The sequence below is a fragment of the Bos javanicus genome, chromosome X (assembly GCF_032452875.1).
Source record: "Bos javanicus breed banteng chromosome X, ARS-OSU_banteng_1.0, whole genome shotgun sequence".
NCBI lineage: Eukaryota > Metazoa > Chordata > Mammalia > Artiodactyla > Bovidae > Bos > Bos javanicus.
The window spans coordinates 94,667,186-94,685,197 of NC_083897.1; the positions used below are offsets into that span (position 1 = coordinate 94,667,186).

An 18,012-nucleotide genomic window follows, 5' to 3' on the forward strand; every position below is an offset into this window, starting at 1 on the left:
GATACAGGCACACATTTTTATGTACAAATATAGGCATTGTGTCCACACATTCTAATTATGGATTATGAGTCAACAGTCAGTGTGCTCTGGTGGAAGGAGTCCTGATTGGGAGACAAGTGATGGGGTTTAATCTACCCCAGCTCCATCACAGGGTCCCTTTGTGGCCTGGGGGCATATCTTGGGCCCACCTTGGCTTTGTATCTCCTGACTGTAGCATGCAAACAGCATTAGCTCACCCAGCCTGGTTTCTATGAGTGTCACATTAGATAGTAGATGGGGAGCCACCAGAGTGCTCTCTATTACATAGTGAGAGCTACTGTGCTCAATTGTGGATGACAGTTGATGGGAAAATACTTTGGAAACCATGCATGTTGCACTGTACTCTTTAGCATGAAAGTTGGAGCCAGGCATGTGCATGTACATGTACACATTTCTGTTTAAGGAGGCATATTGTATGGAGATGGCCATGTGTCCAAACTGGGTGCTTAGTTGTGTGGGCAAGGCCATGGACAGCCCCAACCAAGAGACCCCTGGCTGTAGGTGGTGCCACAGGCTTGGGTGGCATCTCTATGGCCTCTGACTCTGCTCTGAGGAGTGAGAGAGGTAATAGTCAGAAGTCAGAGTCCACCTTGAGGGGATACTGCCAGTCTGAAAGTAACAGAAAAGGAGCCAGGAGGACTGAGGCTTCTGGTATGATGACTTGCCTGCAGCACTGCCAGCTCTGTAGTGGGGGAGGCTGAGGGGCAAGCAGGAAGGCCTGGTTTTCAGTCCTGGCTCTGTCCTTTACTGAATGTGTGACCAGAGGCCACTTCTTGTTCTTGTCTGGGCCTCAGCCTCCTCTTCCATAAATCAGTGATGGCAATGCCAACCTCACAGAGTTGTGAAGATTAAATGAGGCCACACATATGGAAGTACATGCTGCCATGAATGTGCAGAGGTGCCCAATAAAAGAGGGAGCTCCTTCCCTCCTGCACCTCATTTCCCTCTTATCCCACCCCAAGTCATCCTCCTAGCAAGAACAATACCTATGTTAACAAGCCTAGTGAAAGTGAAAATGTTAGTCACTCAGTCGTGTCCGTCTCTGTGACCCCATGGACTGTAGCCAGCCAGGCTTCTCTGTCCTTGGAATTCTCCAGGCAAGAATACTGGAGTGGGTTGCCATTCCCTTCCCCAGGGGATTTTCCCAACCCAGGGATCGAACCCGGGTCTCCTGCACTGCAGATAGATTCTTTATCATCTGAGCCACCTGGGAAGGCCCTTTAACAAGCCCAGGGAGAGGGCCAAATGCAGGAAAATGTGTCTCTTTATTTGGGCAGCAAGTATAACATACAGGTCATTATTCTTGACTAGAAAGAAGAGACTCCCACCATTGGCTTCCCTCATAGCTCAGTTTGTAAAGAATCCGCCTGCAATGCAGAAGACCCAAGTTCAATTCCTGGGTCAGGAAGATCCGCTGGAGAAGGGATAGGCTACCCACTCTGGTATTCTGGCCTGGAGAATTTCATGGAGTGTATAGTCCATGGGGTCTCAAAGAGTCAGACAAGACTGAGCGACTTCCACTCACTCACTCACTCAGAAAAGAGACTCCCACCATGAAAGTCAGAGATGGGCCAGAACTGGGGGTATGGAGCCTAAGTGACCTGCCTGGGATGGCAAGAGAGGACAGGGGAGGGCTTCCTGGGTCAGCCCATGGAGCAGGAGATGGGTCCTGGAAAAGGTGGAGAAGGGAGGGCAGGAAAGAAGTGGTGACTGGTGGGGGACAAGAGTCAACTCTGTGATGACCTGCAGTGGGGGTTTGGGAACATAGCATCAGCCCTGAGTAATGCAGGAGAAGATGGATTCAAGTGTGGGGCACTTCAGGGCAGCTGTCTATGCAAAGGATGGTCATCAGCTGACAGAAGGGACAGAGGAGGGCAGCCTCCATGGCGGAAACGGCACAAATGAAGACACAGAGTTGTGAGAAAAATGAAGGGACCAGTTAGGCAGGAGAGACAATACTTATTTTAATGGGGTTGGAGGAGCAAGTGGTCTGGGAAGGCCTGGTATTCCAGGACCAAAGCATCAGAGTTGCTGGTGGCACATGGAAGCCATGCAAAGATGGGTCAAGACTGAGTGGTTAATGGGGTGGAAGAGCAGGAGTGGCCAGAACCTGCTTTTACCTTGTCACTGAGTCCCTCCACCCACAGGACTCAGTCAGCAGCCACCCCACCAACTTGTGGCCCACTTGAACCAGCCCAGTCAACGTTTCAGAATTCATGGGGCCTTCCCTACCTGCTTGCCCCGAGCTGAGAGGCCAGAGTCACCTCCAATGCGGCCTCTGAGGTTGAGTTCACTCTCACCGTGCCGGCATAGGTAGATGGAGCGGGGTGTGACGTGAATGTTCATGAGATAGTAGACTGTGCGGCTCTGGATATGGTCCTGCACACGATTCACCATGTAGCGTGTGCCCACGTCGAAGATCTTGATGTAGGACAGGTGGCTGGGCCAGTCCAAGCAGGAGCAAGGGCAGCTCAGGAGCTGATGTTGGAGAAGCTGATCCCAAGAGAAAGCCCCAACCACACACCCTGCCTTCAAGCCTACTCCATAACACAGCTCTCACTTACCTTTCCTCTAGCCTTGCCTTGTTCTGCATACCTGTTCTAGAAACTTGGTTCCTGGCCACCTTGAGGAGCTCACTGCTTGCTACCATCTCCCTTTGTCTCCTTTCTTCAGTCTCAGTTTGAGCCAGACTGTTTTTTTACTTTCATTCATTACACTCCATGCATCTAGTATTCTCTCTTCTGTGGTTCACACTGCTGACATACTGAGAGAGAAACAGTAATCCTCCAACAGTCAAGCAGGAAGCAAATGCAAGTGGCCTATGAGATGTTGGAAGCAGTCAGGGACAGGCAGTCAGGCACGGGGTATGGTCACTGTTCTTTCACGTCTGAGAGTCAGAGCATCTGCTGTCATGCTTACAAATATGCTTTAAAAATATCTGAAATACCTGGAGATCTCTTCATGTCACTAAAGAACTCTGGCAAGGGTAGGCCCTTTAAATTATTCAGCCCTTCTAATACATTTTAAAATAGAACTCACCTAATATTCTGATATAAACATCTATTGCATAAAGCAAAAAAAAAAAAAAAAAAGCAGCTGCCAACTGTGCCTGACTGCCTGTCCCTGACTGCCTACATCTCATAGGCCATTTGCATTTGCTGAGCATTTCATGTGTGTGTGTGTGTGCGCATCTGGCAGGGGTGGGAGGTTTCAAACTCCATAAATCCTCATAGCCATTCTAGGAAGTGGAGACTATAATCTCTGGTTTATAGGTGAGGAAACTGAAACACAGAGAGAGGAAGTGATTTGCCTGATGTCAAACTCTTCAACCTATGACTCTTAGAGCCTAGGTGGAAAATGTCTGATGTCATCTTGTTGTCTTGTTCCTGACACTAGGTTCTGAGTGGCACTAGGATAAACTCCAAATTCTTTAGCTTATTGTGACATTTTAGGTGCCTTCATACATTGGCTGTGCTTGGCCTCACCTCAGTGTCCCATGTCCATGCTCATAACTTTGTTTCATTTCAGCCTTAATGCTTTTGCTGAAATATTCTCTGTACTCCTCTACTTTTTATTCAGACTTAACTAGACCTTTACAAGGTACTGTTCTCTTTCCTTGAAAAGATGTTCTTTCCCTGGTTTCCAAAGCTGAGCTCCTATGCATCTATCCTCCAAGAGTAGGTATATTCACTCTCTCTACGAAGATTTTTTTAAGCCCAGGATCATGTGAATCATTTAGAGGTAGTTCACATCAAAACTATGACATTTTCTATTTCTTCTCAGCATACCCCCATCATTTATAATTTAAAATAAAAATTATCAGTTCAGTTCAGTTGCTAAGTCTAGTCTGACTCTTTGAAACATGGACTGCAGCACACCAGACCTCCCTGTCCATCACCAACTCCCGGAGCTTACCCAAACTCATGTCCATCGAGTCAGTGATGCCATCCAACCATCTCATCCTCTGTTACCCACTTTTCCTCCTGCCTTCAATCTTTGCCAGGATCAGGGTATTTTCCAATGAGTGCGTTCTTCACATCAGGTGACCAAAGTATTGGAGCTTCAGCTTCAGCATCAGTGAATATTCAGGACTGATTTCCTTCAGGATTGACTGGTTGGATCTCCTTGCAGTCCAAGGGACTCTCAAGGGTCTTCTTCAGCACCACAGTTCAAAAGCATCAATTCTTTTGTGCACAGTTTTCTTTATAATTCAACTCTCACATCCATACATGACTACTGGAAAAACTATAGCTTTGACTAGATGGACCTTTGTCGTCAAAGTAATGTCTCTGCTTTTTAATATGCTGTCTAGGTTGGGCATAGCTTTCTTCCAAGGAGCAAGTGTCTTTTAATGTCATGGCTGCAGTCACCATCTGCAGTGATTTTGGAGCCCAAGAAAATAAAGTCTGTCACTGTTTCCATTGTTTCCCCATCTATTTCCCATGAAGTGATGGGACCAGATGCCATGATCTTAGTTCTCTGAATGCTGAGCTTTAAGCCACATTTTCACTCTCCTCTTTCACTTTCATCAAGAGGTTCTTTAGTTCTTCTTTGCTTTCTGCCATAAGGGTGGTGTCGTCTGCATATCTGAGGTTATTGATATTTCTCCCAGCAATCTTGATTCCAGCTTGTGCTTCATCCAGCCTGGCATTTCACATAATGTACTCTGCATATAAGTTAAATAAGCAAGGTGACAATATACAGCCTTGATATACTCCTTTCCCAATATGGAACCAGTCCCTTGTTCCATGTCTGGTTCTAACCGTTGTTTCTTGACCTGCATACAGATTTCTGAGGAGGCAGGTAAGGTGGCTTGGTATTCCTATCTCTTTAATAATTTTCCAAAGTTTATTGCAATCCACATAGTCAAAGGCTTTGATGTAGTCAATAAAGCAGAAGTAGATGCTTTTTTGGAACTCTCTTGATTTTTCTATGATCCAGGAGATGTTGGCAATTTGGTCTCTGGTTCTGCTGCCTTTTCTAAATCCAGCTTGAACATCTGGAAGTTTATGGTTCACATGCTGTTGAAGCCTTGCTTGGAGAATTTTGAGCATGACTTTGCTAGTGTGTGAGATGAATGCAATTGTATGGTAGTTTTTGGCATTGCCTTTCTTTGTGATTGGAATGAAAACTGACCTTTTCCACTCCTGTGGTGACCGCTGAGTTTTCCAAATTTGCTGGCATATTGAATGCAGCACGTTAACAACACGTTTTAGGAATTGAAATTGCTCAACTGAAATTCTATCACCTCCACTAGCTTTGTTCATAGTGATGCTTCCTAAGGTCCGCTTGACTTCACATGCCAGGATGTCTAGCTTTAGGTGAGTGATCACACCATCATTGTTATCTGGGTCATTAGGATCTTTTTTGTATGGTTCTTCTTTGTATTCTTGCCACCTCTTCTTAATATCTTCTGCTTCTGTTAGGTCCATACCATTTCTGTCCTTTATTGTGCTCATCTTTGCATGAAATGTTCCCTTGGTATCTCTAATTTTCTTGAAGAGATCTCTAGTCTTTCCCATTCTATTGTTTTCCTTTATTTCTTTGCATTGATCACTGAGGAAAGCTTTCTTATCTCTCCTTGCTATTCTTTGGAACTCTGCATTCAGATGGGTATGTCTTTCCTTTTCTCCTTTGCCTTTAGCTTCTCTTCTTTTCTCAGCTATTTGTAAGGTCTCCTCAGACAACCATTTTGCCTTTTTGAATTTCTTTTTGTTGGGGATGGTCTTGATCACTGCCTCCTGTACAATGTCACAAACCTCATTTCATAGTTTTTCAGACACTCTATCAGATCTAACCCCTTGAAACTGTTTGTCACTTCCACTGTACAATTGTAAGGGATTTTATTTAGGTCATACCTGAATGGTCTAGTGATTTTCCCTACTTTCTTCAATTTAGGTCTCAATTTGGCAATAAGGATTTCATAATCTTAGCCACAGTCAGCTCTGGTCTTGTTTTTGCTGACTGTGTAGAGCTTCTCCATCTTTGGCTGCAAAGAATATAATCAATCTGATTTTGGTGTTGACCATCTGGTGATGTCCATGTGTAGCATTGTCTCTTGTTTTGTTGGAAGAGGGTGTTTGCTATGACCAGTGCGTTCTCTTGGCAAAACTCTGTTAGCCTTTTCCCTGCTTCGTTTTGTACTCCAAGGCTAAACTTGCCTGTTACTCCAGTTATCTCTTGACTTCCTACTTTTGCATTCCAGTCGCCTATGATGAAAAGGACATCTCTTTTTGGTGTTAATTCTAGAAGGTCTTGTAGGTCATCATAGAAACACTCAACTTCAGCTTCTTCAGCATTAGTGGTTGGGGCATAGACTTGGATTACTCTGATGTTGAATGGTTTGCCTTGGAAATGAACAGAGATCATTCTGTCGTTTTTGAAATTGCACCCAAGTACTTCATTTTGGGCTCTTTTGTTGACTTTGAGGGCTATTTCATTTCTCCTAAGGGATTGTTGCACCTAGCAGTAGAAATAATGGTCATGTGAATTAAATTGGCCCATTCCAATCTATTCCTATTCACTGATTCCTAAAATGTCAATGTTCACTTTTGCTGTCTCCTATTTGACCACTTCCAATTTACCTTGATTCATGACCTAATATTCCAGATTCCTGTGCAATATTGTTCTTTATAGCATTAGACTTTACTTCCATCACCAGTCACATCCACATCTGGGCATTGTTTTTGCTTTGGCTCCATCTTTTCATACTTTCTGGGGTTATTTCTCCATTCTTCTCCGGTAGCATATTGGGCACCTACCGACCTGTTGAGTTTATCTTTCAGTGTCACGTCTTTTTGCCTTTTCATACTGTTCATGGGGTTCTCAAAGCAGGAATACTGAAGTGTTTTGTCATTGCCTTCTCCTGTGGACCACGTTTTGGTCTGTATTCTTCGCCATGACCTGTCCATCTTGGGTGGCCCTACAGGACGTAGCTCATAGTTTCATTGAGCTAGATAAGGCTGTGGTCCATGTGATCAGTTTTTTTAGTTTTCTGTGCTTGTGGTTTTCATTCTTGTGGTTTCATTCAGAATGAATAAGGATAAGAGACTTATGGAAGCTTCCTGATGGGAGAGACATCTTTATACTAAAAATTATAAGCTATATTATAATATGAGGAGGTTCCATTGAGTTCTGGTTAGATATTTTCTGTTTTCACTACCTTGATACTATTTTTGAAATATTGTGTTGGCCAGAAAGTTCGTTCAGAAAAACCCAAACAAACTTTCTGGCCAACTCAATACAAACTATCAAAAGCTTTCAAGATTGTCTTTTTTTATTTCTAATTTTTGGTAGTCTCTACCTTGCTGGTGCCCTAAATACTTGGTAAACATGCTCTTCCAGATCTTTTCCTCCAAGTTGGACTGGATCCTCTCTTCTGTGTTCCCCCACCCCACTTGCTTTACTATCCCCAAATTCTGGCCAGCTGTGTATGCATTGTCTTCTTCAACCAAGTGGTCATTCTATCAGAGCAGATAGCCTATCCCTTTTTGGATTCTTAGTGCACAACTAGGTTTGAGCCTTGATGCATGGATTGTAAATGTCTGTTTATGGAAAAATGATTAGATAAAACCAACTTTCAGAATCAGTTATCTTCAGACCTGAACTGATTCATGAAACACTGAGTACCTGCAGAACTGTAGGCCAAAGGCTAGAGCTTTCTCCATGCTGTTCTTTCACTTTAGCCCTCCTCCTTCGAACTTTTCATATACTGCCTATGTGGAAATTTGAAAAAGTTTCCCTCACTCCAGCACAGATGGCTTGATGAGAAAGCAATTGTACCCTTGACCTGACACAGTGAACAATATTCACAATCATACATAAGGTCATGCACCTTGCACTGAGTATCATGTGACACTTTTTATGACATAGGTATGTGGGAGGGGATAATCTTGATGGAAGTTAGAAGATAGGAATTTTTTGAGTATATATTCTGCTACTGAATCATTGTGTGGCCTCAGGTAAGCCCTTGCCCTGCTCTATGTCTGTTTCCCCATCTAATAAGTGAAGCAGTAACAATGTTCACCTTGGGGATTTTGGTTGGGCAAAGCTGGAAGGATGCTCTTTAAACTTCTTAGAGTGGTGATGACTATCAGCAGCCTCCCTATACTTCTTACTTGAGGCCCAGAGGGTCTGAGTGACGAGGGTCTCTTCTCATCATAATCTATTTTGAAAGAAAGTGAGCTTCTGGGAATACCTTATGTCTAAAGCTAACATTTTCCCTGTACTTCCAGCTAACAACTCTCCAATCTTTAGTTGGTATTATGAATGAAAGTTTCATATTTTTCATGCATCTTCTCATATATCAAAGCAATATGGAAGCTACCTAAGGATACAACCTACTTTTTTTGCCCTTATTTACAGCCCTTATATACTCCATAGCCCAAAGAAGTCAAATACATAGTGACTGAAAAAGGTACATGTGCATTGTGAAAAAAGACATGATTAAGAGACAGAATGTGTGATTAAAATCTTAGCCTTGCGTGGCAGAAGATTGAGCAAGCTCAAGCTCCCTAAGATGCAATTTCCTCTTCTTGAAAATTTGTGATCATAAGACCTATTTTAGCCTCCTTAACTGGAGTGCCAAGGGCATTCAATGAAACAAAAGAAAAAAAGGTGAACACTTTTGGAAACTGAAGTGTCATCCATATGTGAAGAATACTTTTGAGAACATAATAGTAACAACCATAGGGGAGAGGGATTTTCCCCCAGAGACCAGGGTCCTAATATGTCCATATTGTTCAGTAAAACATTACTTCAATCCTCTTGTGAACACCTTACACATCAAAGAATCACCATGTAGTGGGTAATTAGAGCTGGGAGGGCCCTTGAAGACAGATCAAGTGTAGCTCCCTAATATTACAAATAAACTTGAGGCCCAGAGAGGAAAGGCATTTCTTCAGGTCCTATAAGACATCAAAACCAGGCTAAGAATCCAGACATATACTTTGCGGTGCTGGGTTCTTACCTATCCAGTTCATCATCCAAGGGTTGGTAGTTGACCTCATAGCACTCTATTCTCTTTAGAAAATCTTCCAGAACCTTTTCACGATCACAGTCTATATAATCAGGACTGCCAAGTTTCACTTGCTGGAAGAAGGGAGAAAGAACCATGGGAGACAGAGATTCTGACAGTGCCCTTAGGAAGAGCTCTTAGAGTTCACTGAATTCAATAACCCTCAACATAAAGATGAGGAGATTGAGACTTAGAGAGGGGCCTTGCTCAAGTTTACAAAATCAGACAATTGAAGAGAATCTGAACAGTATAACCCCTCATTCCTTACCTCTGTGTGCTCAAACAAGGTCTATTACATTATATTCAGTTCTAGAATACACAGTTTAAGATAATGATTTATAAGTGGACTGGAAATTGTGGTGTGAGAAATGGGTGAAGAAGAGGAACAGGAGATCTTGACCAGGGTTCATAATGGTTTACATGTATCAAGTGTTTACTGGGATAACTTAACATATGTTGGCTTTAGATTTCTGAAGGGCTGGTATCTTCTAATCTCTTAGGATCTAACTTCTTTACCCATATTCTACATCTCAGTGAATGGCATTATCATCTACTTAAGTCAGTTCAGTTCAGTTCAGTTCAGTCACTCAGTTGTGTCTGACTCTTTGTGACCCCATGGACTGCAGTACGCCAGGCCTCCTTGTCCATCACCAACTTCCAGAGTTTATTCAAACTCATGTCCATTGAGTCGGTGATGCCATCCAACCATCTCATCCTCTGTCATTCCCTTCTCCTCCTGCCTTCAATCTTTTCCAGCATCAGGGTCTTTTCAAATGACTCAGTTTTTTGCATAAGTATTGGAGTTTCAGCTTCAGCATCAGTCTTTTCAATGAATTTTCAAGACTGATTTCCTCTAGGATGGACTGGTTGAATATCCTTGCTGTCCAAGGGATTCTCAAGAGTCTTCTCCAACACCACAGTTCAAAAGCATAAATTCTTTGGTGCTCAGCATTCTTTATAGTCCACTCTCACATCCACACATGACTACTGCAAAAGCCATAGCTTTGACTAGATGGACCTTTGTCGGCAAAGTAATGTCTCTACTTTTTAATATGCTCTCTAGGTTGGGCAAAGTTTTTCTTCCAAGGAGCAAGTGTCTTTTAATGTCATGGCTGCAGTCACCATCTGCAGTGATTTTGGAGCCCAAGAAAATAAAGTCTGTCACTGTTTCCATTGTTTCCCCATCTATTTGCCATGAAGTGATGGGAGTGGATACCATGATCTTAGTTTTCTGAATGTTGAGTTTTAACCCAAGTTTTTCACTTTCCTCTTTCATTTTCATCAAGAGGCTCTTTAGTTCTTCTTTGCTTTCTGCCATAAGTGCGGTGTCATCTGCATATCTGGGGTTATTGACATTTCTCTCAGCAGTCTTGATTCCAGCTTGTGCTTCATGCAGCTCAGCATTTCTCATGATGTACTCTGCATAGAAGTTAAATAAGCAGGGTGACAATATACAACCTTGACCTACTCCTTTCCTGATTCCATCAACTCCACTAGCTTTGTTCATAGTGATGCTTTCTAAGGCCCACTTGACTTCACGTTCCAGGATGTCTGGCTCTAGGTGAGTGGTCACACCATCGTGGTTATCTGGGTCAGAAAGATCTTTTTTGTATATTTCTTCTGTGTATTTTTGCCACCTCTTCTAAATATATTCTGCTTCTGTTAGGTCCATACCATTTCTGTCCTTTATCAAGCCCATCTTTGCATGAAATGTTCCCTTGGTATCTCTAATTTTCTTGAAGAGATCTCTAGTCTTTCCCATTCTGTTGTTTTCCTCTTTTTCTTTGCATTGATCACTGAGGAAGTCTTTCTTATCTCTCCTTGCTCTTCTTTGGAAGTCTGCATACAAATGGATATATCTTTCCTTTTATAATTTGCCTTTCACTTCTGAGCCTTAAATGAATCTGAGAGTCATCCTAGATGTGTCTCTATCACCCCCACCTCTTAGAAGGTACCTCTTAGAAGATATATACCTTCTATATACCTCACTATATATAAGGTATATATAGTGAAGATATATACCTTCACTATATCTTCTAAATATCTTCCCAAATGACCTCCAATCTCTCTTCCTTGGATGCTCACTCTAGCTTTGTGACAAGTTACTCTGTTTACAGTTTACTTTCCCTTACTAGTAGCAAGAAGGATAGTTCTAATGTGCACCCCTGAAGATGGAATTCCTCTACTTGAAACCCTTCACTATTTCCTCATATCTTTTAGGATAAAGTATGAAATATTTTGGGTTTGCAGGTGGCGCTAGTGGTAAAAACATAAGAGGTGCAGGTTGGATCCCTGGATCAGGAAGATACCCTGGAGAAGGACATGGCAACCCACCCCAGTATTCTTGCCTGGAGAATCCCCATAGAAACAAGAGACTGGTGAGCTATAGTCAATGAGGTTGCAAAAAATTGAACATGACTAAAGCAATTTAGCATGCATGTATGAAATATTTTAGCAGGTGACACATGGCTTGTTATGATTGTGCCCAGAATGATTTCTTCATCATCATCTCCCATTGCTCTTCTAGTCCTCCACACACTTTGCTTTAGCCAATCTAAGCTATTTCTAGTTCCCCCAAGACACCATACTTAGTATATGCCATTCCCTTATTTTCCATTCTTTACCCGCCAAATGTCTATATTCATTCTTCAAGATGCAGGTCAGCTGTTATCTTCATTAAGAAGCTTTCTTATGCAAGGTTAGTTCCTCAACACCTTCAACAGCCTCCTTTGTTCATTTATCTCAGCACTGATCTCACAGAGTTATATCTCTTACGTTGTCAGTGTCCCTCACTAGACTGTGAGTTCAAGGCTGGACTCTCCTTTATCTATTTCAGTCTCTGATACTCCAAATTGTTCAGTCCAGGTATATGGATTCAATTTATGTTTAATCAACAAACGGATGGACAGGTGGATGGATGAAAAGGAAAGAGAGGATTTGGACATATTCTATGCCTCAAGAGGCAAAAATAGGACCAATAAGTGAAGATTACAGGGAGTCAGATTTCAGCTTGATTGGACTGCATTTAATGAAGGCAGTGAGCCTCATAATTGGAGGTACAAAAAAAAAAATCTAGGGAGGAGCTAAGATGGAGGAGGAGTAGGACAGGGAGTTTCTCCCCCACAAATTCATCAAAAGAACATTTAAACGCTGAGTAAATTCCACAAAACAACTTCTGAATACTGGCAGAGGACATCAGACACCCAGAAAAGCAACCCGAGTCTTTGAAAGGAGTTATGAAAAAATATAAAAGACAAAAAAAGAGACAAAAGAGGGAGGGATGGAGTTCCGTCCCAGGAAGGGAGTCTTAAAAAGAGAAAAGTTTCCAAACACCAGGAAACCTTCTCACTGCCAAATCTGTGCCAAGCCTTGGAAGCACAGAGGGCAACATAAGAGGGAGGAAAAATAAATGAACAATTAAAACCCACAGATTGTGAGCCCTACAGTAACTCCCCCAGCGGAGAAGCAGCACAGACACCAGCACACGCCACTAGCAAGTGGGGGCTGGGCAGGGAGGTGCGGCGCGGGCTGCATCACTTAGAGTAAAGATCTGGCCTGAATACCCTGAGTGCTATCTGAGCGAAATAATTTGGGCTAGCAAACCAGACTGTGGGATATCTACCATGCGAAAAGCCAGCCCTAACCTAAGACACTGCCAGGCCCACACAAGGAACAAAGGACTGAACAGAGATAGCCGGCTGCAGACCATCTCCCTCCGGTGACAGGCAGCCAGAGCCGGAAGGGGGCAATCGCAGCCCCAGAGAGACATTATCTATAAAACTGTAAGCAGGCTTCTTTGCTAACTAAAACTTCTTGGGGGTCTGGACGGTCAACATCTGCCTGAGAAGGTGCGCCGGTTGTACACCTAGGTAACCGAGCTGCAGGAAGGCGATAAGTCGCAGCAATCGCACTCGCCAAACACCTCATCACCTGAGCTGCTTGGACCTGGGAAGGGCACAAAACGCAGGCCCAACCGAGTCTGCACCTCTGAGGACTACCCGAGTGCCTGAACCTGAGTGGCTTGGATCTGGAAGGTGCAGGCAGCCCAGGGCCGGCCACGGATGGTTCCCGGTGGAGCAACCTAGAACCTGAGCAGTGTGGGCAGGGAGGCTACACGCACCGTGAGTGGGGGCAGACCCAGTGTGGCTGAGGCACTGCGAGCACACGCCAGTGTTATTTGTTTGCAGCATCCCTCCCTCCCCCCCACCCCACAGCACGACTGAACAAGTAAGCCTAAAAAAAAAAAAAGTGTCCTTCATCGTCCCCTTTGTGTCAGGGCGGAAACCAGACACTGAAGAGACTAGCAAACAGAAGAAGCTATAACAGAGACAACCGCCTTGGAAGCTACAGGCAATAGATTAAAACCCTGTGGTTAGTACCAACTACATAGGAAGGGGCCTATAGATCTTGAGAAATATAAGTCGGACCAAGGAACTAGCCGAAAATGAACTGAACCCACAATACTCACAACAAAGCCAGAGAAAGTCTTAGATATATTTTTACTATTTTTACGATCATTCTTTCTTTCTTTTTTTTTCTTTTAATTAAAAAATTTTTTAAGTCCTGTATTATTCCTTTAATTTTCACTTTTATAACCTATTACTTTGCAAAAAAAAAGACCTTTTTTTTTAAAAAAGCAAACTTCATATATATATATATATATTTTATAATTTTTTGACCTTGTTTTTTGTTTGTTTGTTTTTGTTTTTCTTCTTTTCTTTAACATTGTATTTTTGAAATTCCAAACTCTACTCTAGATTTTTAATTTTAGCTTTTTGGTATTTGTTATCAATTTTGTACCTATAGTTTTTTTTTTTTTCTTTTTTTTTTTTTTAATTTCTGTGATTTTTTTTCTCTGTTTTTTTCTCTTCTTCTTTTATATAACATTGTATATCTGAAATTCCAAACTCTACTTTAGACTTTTAATTTATGCTTTTTGGTATTTGTTATCAATTTTGTACCTGTATTTTCTTTATAATTTTTGTGACTTTGTTTTTGTTTGTTTGTTTTTTTCTCTCTTTCTTTTTCTTCTTGTTTTTTTTAACATTGTATTTTTGAATTTCCAAACTCTACTCTAGATTTTTAACTTTTGCTTTTTGGTATTAGTTATCAATTTTGTACCAATATTTCCTTTATAATTTTCACGACCTTGTTTGTTTTTGTTTGTTCGTTTTTTCTCTTTCTTTCCTTCTTCTTTTCTTTAACATCATATTTTTTAAAATTCCAAACTCTACTCTAGATTTTTAATTTTTGCTTTTATGTATTTGTTACTAATTTTGTACCTTTAAGAACCCAATCTTCAGTACCCATTTTTCACTAGGGAGCGAGATTACTGGCTTGATTGCTCTCTCTCCCTTTGAACTCTCCTTTTTCTCCACCAGGTCGCCCGTGTCTCCTCCCTAACCCCTCTCCACTCTACCCAACTCTGTGAATTTCTGTGTGTTCCAGACGGTGGAGAACACTTAGGGAACTGATTACTGGCTGGATCTGTCTCCCTCCTTTTCATTCCCCCCTTTTATCCTCCTGGCCACCTCTGTCTCCTTCCTCCTTCTTCTCTTCTCTGTATAACTCCGTGAACATCTCTGAGTGGTCCAGTTGTGGAGTGCACATAAGGAAGTGATTACTGGCTATCCCATTCTCCTCTATTGATTCCACCTCATCTCATTTGGGTAACCTCTAACTTCCTCCTCCCTCTTCTCTTCTCCATGTAACGCTGGGAACCTCTCTGGGTGACCCTCATGGTAGAGAAACTTTTCATCTTTAATGTAGATGTTTTATCAATGGTGCTGTATAGAAGGAGAAGTTTTGAAACTACTGTAAAAATAAGACCAATAACTGGAAGCAGGAGGCTTAAGTCCAAACCCTGACTCCAGGGAACTCCTGACTCCAAGAACATTAATTGACAGGAGCTCATCAAACGCCTCCATACCTACACTGAAACCAAGCACCACATAAGGGCCAACAAGTTCCAGGGCAAGACATACCAAGCAAATTCTCCAGCAACAAAGGAACACAGCCCTGAGCTCCAAGATACAGGCTACCCAAAGTCACCCCCAAACCATAGACATATCATAACTCATTACTGGACACTTCATTGCACTCCAGAGAAAAGAAATACAGCTCCACCCACCAGAACACTGTCACAAGCTTCCCTAACCAAGAAACCTTGACAAGCCACCTGTACAAACCCACACACAGCGAGAAAACGCCACAATAAAGAGAACTCCACAACTGCCAGAATACAGAGAGGACACTCCAAACTCAGCAATTTAAATAAGATGAAGAGACAGAGGAATACCCAGAAGATAAAGGAACTGGATAAATGCCCACCAAACCAAACAAAAGAGGAAGAGATAGGGAATCTACCTGATAAAGAATTCTGAATAATGACAGTGAAATTGATCCAAAATCTTGAAATCAAAATGGAATCACAGATAAATAGCTTGGAGACAAGGATTGAGAAGACGCAAGAAAGGTTTAACAAGAACCTAGAAGAAATAAAAAAGAGTCAATATATAATGAATAATGCAATAAATGAAATTAAAAACACTCTGGAGGTAACAAATAGTAGAATAACAGAGGCAGAAGATAGGATTAGTGAATTAGAAGATAGAATGGTAGAAATAAATTAATCAGAGAGGATAAAAGAAAAACGAATTAAAAGAAATGAAGACAATCTCAGAGACCTCCAGAACAATATTAAACGCTACAACATTCGAATCATAGGGGTCCCAGAAGAAGAAGACAAAAAGAAAGACCATGAGAAAATACTTGAGGAGATAATAGTTGAAAACTTCCCTAAAATGGGGAAGGAAATAATCACCCAAGTCCAAGAAACCCAGAGAGTTCCAAACAGGATAAACCCAAGGCGAAACACCCCAAGACACATATTAATCAAATTAACAAAGATCAAACACAAAGAACAAATATTAAAAGCAGCAAGGGAAAAACAACAAATAACACACAAGGGAATTCCCATAAGGATAACAGCTGATCTTTTAATAGAAACTCTTCAAGCCAGGAGGGAATGGCAAGACATACTTAAAATGATGAAAGAAAATAACCTACAGCCCAGATTATTGTACTCAGCAAGGATTTCATTCAAATATGAAGGAGAAATCAAAAGCTTTTCAGACAAGCAAAAGCCGAGAGAATTCAGCACCACCAAACCAGCTCTCCAACAAATACTAAAGGATATTCTCTAGACAGGAAACACAAAAACGGTGTATAAATTTGAACCCAAAACAATAAAGTAAATGGCAACGGGATCATACTTACCAGTATTACCTTAAACGTAAATGGGTTGAATGCCCCAACCAAAACACAATGACTGGCTGAATGGATACAAAAACAAGAACCCTAAATATGTTGTCTACAAGAGACCCACCTCAAAACAGGGGACACATACAGACTGAAAGTGAAGGGCTGGAAAAAGATTTTCCATGCAAATAGGGACCAAAAGAAAGCAGGAGTAGCAATATTCATATCAGATAAAATAGACTTTAAAACAAAGGCTGTGAAAAGAGACAAAGATGGTCACTACATAATGATCAAAGGATCAATCCAAGAAGAGGTTATAACAATTATAAATGTATATGTACCCAACATGGGAGCACCGCAATATGTAAGACAAATGTTAACAAGTATGAAAGGAGAAATCAACAATAACACAATAATAGTGGGAGACTTTAATACCCCACTCACACCTATGGATAGATCAACTAAACAGAAAATTAACAAGGAAACACAAACATTAAACGATACAATAGACCAGTTAGACCTAATTGATATCTACAGGACATTTCATCCCAAAACAATGAATTTCACCTTTTTCTCAAGCGCACATGGAACTTTCTCCAGGATAGATCACATCCTGGGCCATAAATCTAGCCTTGGGAAACTGAAAAAAATTGAAATCCTTGCAAGCATCTTTTCTGACCACAATGCAGTAAAACTAGATCTCAATTACAGGAGAAAAACTATTAAGAATTCCAACATATGGAGGCTGAACAACACGCTGCAGAATAACCAACAAATCACAGAAGAAATCAAAAAAGAAATAAAAATTTGCATAGAAATGAATGAAAATGAAAACACAACAACCCAAAACCTGTGGGACACTGTAAAAGCAGTCCTAAGGGGAAAGTTCATAGCAATACAGGCATACCTCAAGACACAAGAAAAAAGTCAACTAAATAACCTAACCCTACACCTAAAGCAACCAGAAAAGGAAGAAATGAAGAACCCCAGGGTTAGTAGAAGGAAAGAAATCTTAAAAATTAGGGCAGAAATAAATGCAAAAGAAACAAAAGAGACCATAGCAAAAATCAACAAAGCCAAAAGCTGGTTCTTTGAAAGGATAAATAAAATTGACAAACCATTAGCCAGACTCACCAAGAAACAAAGGGAGAAAAATCACATCAATAAAATTAGAAATGAAAGTGCAGAGATCACAACAGACAACACAGAAACACAAAGGATCATAAGAGACTACTATCAACAATTATACGCCAATAAAATGGACAACGTGGAAGAAATGGACAAATTCTTAGAAAAGTACAACTTTCCAAAACTGGACCAGGAAGAAATAGAAAATCTTAACAGACCCATCACAAGCACGGAAATTGAAACTGTAATCAAAAATCTTCCAGCAAACAAAAGCCCAGGTCCAGACGGCTTCACAGCTGAATTCCACCAAAAATTTAGAGAAGAGCTAACACCTATCCTGCTCAAACTCTTCCAGAAAATTGCAGAGGAAGGTAAACTTCCAAACTCATTCTATGAGACCACCATCACCCTAATACCAAAACCTGACAAAGATCCCACAAAAAAAGAAAACTAAGGCCAATATCACTGATGAACATAGATGCAAAAATCCTTAACAAAATTCTAGCAATCGGAGTCCAACAACACATTAAAAAGATCATACACCATGACCAAGTGGGCTTTATCCCAGG

General features: G+C 41.4%; 1 protein-coding gene across 5 annotated transcripts in view; it reads right to left on the minus strand.

Moving 5' to 3' along the window:
- Window positions 1-18,012, minus strand: part of PFKFB1 (6-phosphofructo-2-kinase/fructose-2,6-biphosphatase 1) — a 103,418-nt gene that overhangs the window by 15,874 nt on the left and 69,532 nt on the right. For all 5 annotated transcript variants that reach the window (XM_061410263.1, XM_061410261.1, XM_061410264.1 and 2 more), the window contains 2 exons: window positions 9,008-9,129; window positions 2,272-2,479 (listed from right to left, as the gene is read on the minus strand). In XM_061410263.1, coding sequence (XP_061266247.1) covers window positions 2,272-2,479; window positions 9,008-9,129 — 330 coding nt within the window. The remainder of the gene's footprint in view (window positions 1-2,271; window positions 2,480-9,007; window positions 9,130-18,012) is intronic.